The 3,177-nt window shown below is 43.0% G+C and overlaps 1 protein-coding gene across 1 annotated transcript; it reads right to left on the reverse strand.

Annotated features, from left to right (window-relative positions):
• Positions 1-1,108: 1,108 nt before the first annotated feature.
• On the reverse strand, positions 1,109-2,194 carry HTR1E (5-hydroxytryptamine receptor 1E; the record flags this gene model as incomplete). The annotated part of the gene is made up of 1 exon (XM_082633890.1): positions 1,109-2,194. One exon carries the CDS (start codon positions 2,192-2,194, stop codon positions 1,109-1,111), a length of 1,086 nt encoding a protein of 361 aa, XP_082490016.1.
• Between the last annotated feature and the right edge of the window lie 983 nt (positions 2,195-3,177).

Below are 3,177 nucleotides of genomic sequence, written 5' to 3' on the forward strand. Positions count from 1 at the left end.
CTGGCCCCAGTCTGCAGTCCAGTATGGAAGCTATAGGGATTCCAGGAGACACAATTTCATACTCATTTGCTAGTGGGTGGCCTTCGCTGTAAACACAGATTTTCAATTTTTAATTTTTTTCCCAAGTGCACAGCTGGTAACTTAATGAGCAACAGTCTCCAGCAAAGTTCTTCAGGTAATATATTCTCTCATTTGATCCCTGCACCCCTTAATGGGTTCAGCAGCTTAATACTGCTTTAAAAGTTCTCCAAATTTGACTTGTACTCACACCTTAATCCTGCTAGAATGGGAGAGTGTACTCGAGGCTTAGCTGGGACACTTCTTAGAACTGGAGGAGGCCCAATATGTCTGTCAGGTTAAATAGCAACAAAATGACGAATTTCCATGATTGTCTTATAATATTATTTGCTTATGTTTCACATTCATAGTCAGAGACCTAGGAAAGTGCCCGTACATTCATTCCAAGTTCTTTTTGGAGAATGAGGATGCGTATTTAATGGTGAACTAAGAAGACTTGCCAGCTGTACTATCTGTGTTGGACAGGAGTGGGCCATGTCATCATAAGTGGCTTTAGATCAGGTCTGCAAGCAGTAGACGGCAGCACACCACTTTGTTTTCTTTTAATGCTTTATGTGGTCCTGCAGTTTCCACTGGAATTGGGTAAGCATTTGGATCCATATGCTCAGAATTAATGCCACACACCAGGGCAAGTTATCAGATATTTGATTTATAAGTAATAAGAAATTCTCCAAATGAAGATTTATTTTGGTATTCTTTAATTGCAGGGTTAACTGAAATGGCTAAAAACGTAAAAAGTATTTACTATTTTACCTTATTTTTACTGCTGTGAAATTTCTGTTTTTGTATGATAGTGTTTATTTGCAATTAGGTACCACAAATAAGACCAGAGGTAGAAAACAGCACACCCAATAACAAGCCTCAAACAAAACAGAAAACAAACAACCAAACAAAAACCAAGACCGCACACACTTACAAACCTCCTGAACCAACTATGTTCAAGAATTAATAAGTTGCACCCCTTACCCCTCTGCACTCACGAGGCTGGTAAAAGTCATGCCTTCCAGCTTTTTACAATCTAAGTATGTTCTCAGCACCGAATAAGCTTTTTAAAAGCCAGCTTAAAGTCTTCATTAAAACTTGTGTAGAGCAGAGGGTTGATCAGAGAATTAACATAACCAAGCCATGTCAAAAAATCGGCCACTTCAGAGGACACGGTGTAGATGCTCAGACCTACAATCAGCTCTTTGATGAAGAATGGCAGCCAGGACAAGATGAATGCACCCAAAATCAGTCCGAGGATGCGTGCTGCCTTGCGCTCCCTGGTACTGGAGATTTGCTGGCGTTCTCCCGGGTTATCTAGGTCATGGGCAAAGGGAGGGATCCTGATGGAGGTGTGGATCTTTTCAAACCCTGTGGGAGGGTCTGAGGTGGAGAAGTCAGACACACAGAAAGTCTGTGTCAGTTTACAACTGGCAAACGAATTTTGGCTATCCGTGCTTCTGTTGCTTAAGTGCCGGCTTGATCCTCTTTTCTGGTAAAGGCTCTTGGCTGCATGGTAAATCCGGTAATAGAGAATCAGTATCAAAGTCAAGGGGATGTAAAATGCCCCAAGTGTGGAATAAATGGTGTAGATGATGTGGTCATGCTGGATGGTACACTGACTAGGGGGCAGGCTGAGTTGGCGGTGGCTCCTCCAGAACAGAGGGGGCATGGAGATGAAGACGGAGATGGTCCAGACCGTGAGGATCATCAGCCCGGCCCTCTTGGCGGTCCTCTTCCTGGCATACTCAATAGCGTTGGTGATGGCCCAGTACCTGTCCAGGGCAATCACACAGAGATGGAGGATGGAGCAGGTGCAGCAGGTCATGTCCACACTCAGCCACACCTCGCAGGTGAAGTACCCCAGCTTCCAGCTGTCCATGACGATGTACGTGATGCTCAAGGGCATGACGAGCACGGCCACCAGGAGGTCCGTCACAGCCAGAGAACAGATCAGGTAGTTGGCAGGCTGGTGGAGCTTCTTGGTGGTGCAGATGGCCATGATCACGGCCGAGTTTAGCAGCGTGGTCAGGGTGGTGATCATCACCAGAGTCATGGAAATGAGCATCTTCTCAGTGATGGTCTTGGGTCTCACAGCCACACTGGCTTCTGGGGTACAGTTAGTGATGTTCATTTTCCCCTGTTCTAATCTACACTGTGGAGAAGCTGATGGTTATTTTCCTGCAGTTGGAAACTATGTAGACTTGAAAATCTCTCATTTGTAAGGAGGCGGCAATGTTTTCTTCAGCTGCGTAGTCTCTTGGGTTCCATTTCGTGTGGGTAAAGGGAAGCACCACAGCATTTCTTCTGAATGGAGGGTTCCTGGAAAGTAGTATGCTACTGGTTAATGAATGAAAAAGCCATATTCTTCATGGACATACATACACTACCAAATGTAAAACAGATAGCTAGTGGGAAGCAGCCGCATAGCACAGGGAGATCAGCTCAGTGCTTTGTGACCACCTAGAGGGGTGGGATAGGGAGGGTGGGAGGGAGACGCAAGAAGGAGGAGATATGGGGATATATGTATATGTATAGCTGATTCACTTTGTTATAAAGCAGAAACTAACACACCATTGTAAAGAAATTATACTCCAATAAAGATATTGTAAAAAAAGCCATATTCTTTTACCTGGAAGACAAAATGACAGTATTTTGGTATTCATAAAATCCTTACATATTTTTGATATAATTTTTTTCTTCTTTGAATGTAATCTTCATCTTTTTTATAAATTGAAGTATAGTTGATGTACAATATTATATAAGATAGATGTGTACAATATAGTGATTCACAATTTTTTTTTTTTTTTGTCAGTGCGGCATGTGGGATCCTTTTTCCCTGACCAGGGATTGAACCCGTGCCCGTTGTAGTGGAGGCGTGGAGTCTTAACCACTGGACCTCCAGGGAAATCCCGTGAGTCACAATTTTTAAAGGTTATAGTCTATTTATAGTTATTATAAAGTATTGGCTATAGTCCCTGTGCTGTACAATATATCTTTGTAGCTTATTTTATACATAATAGATTCTATACATGATACAATCTATTATGTATACTTCTTAATCCTCTACCCCTGTACAACCCCTCCTCCCTTCCCTCTCCCCACTGGTAACCACTA

The sequence above is a fragment of the Mesoplodon mirus genome (assembly GCF_964341445.2).
Source record: "Mesoplodon mirus genome assembly, chromosome: 10".
Classification (NCBI taxonomy): domain Eukaryota; kingdom Metazoa; phylum Chordata; class Mammalia; order Artiodactyla; family Ziphiidae; genus Mesoplodon; species Mesoplodon mirus.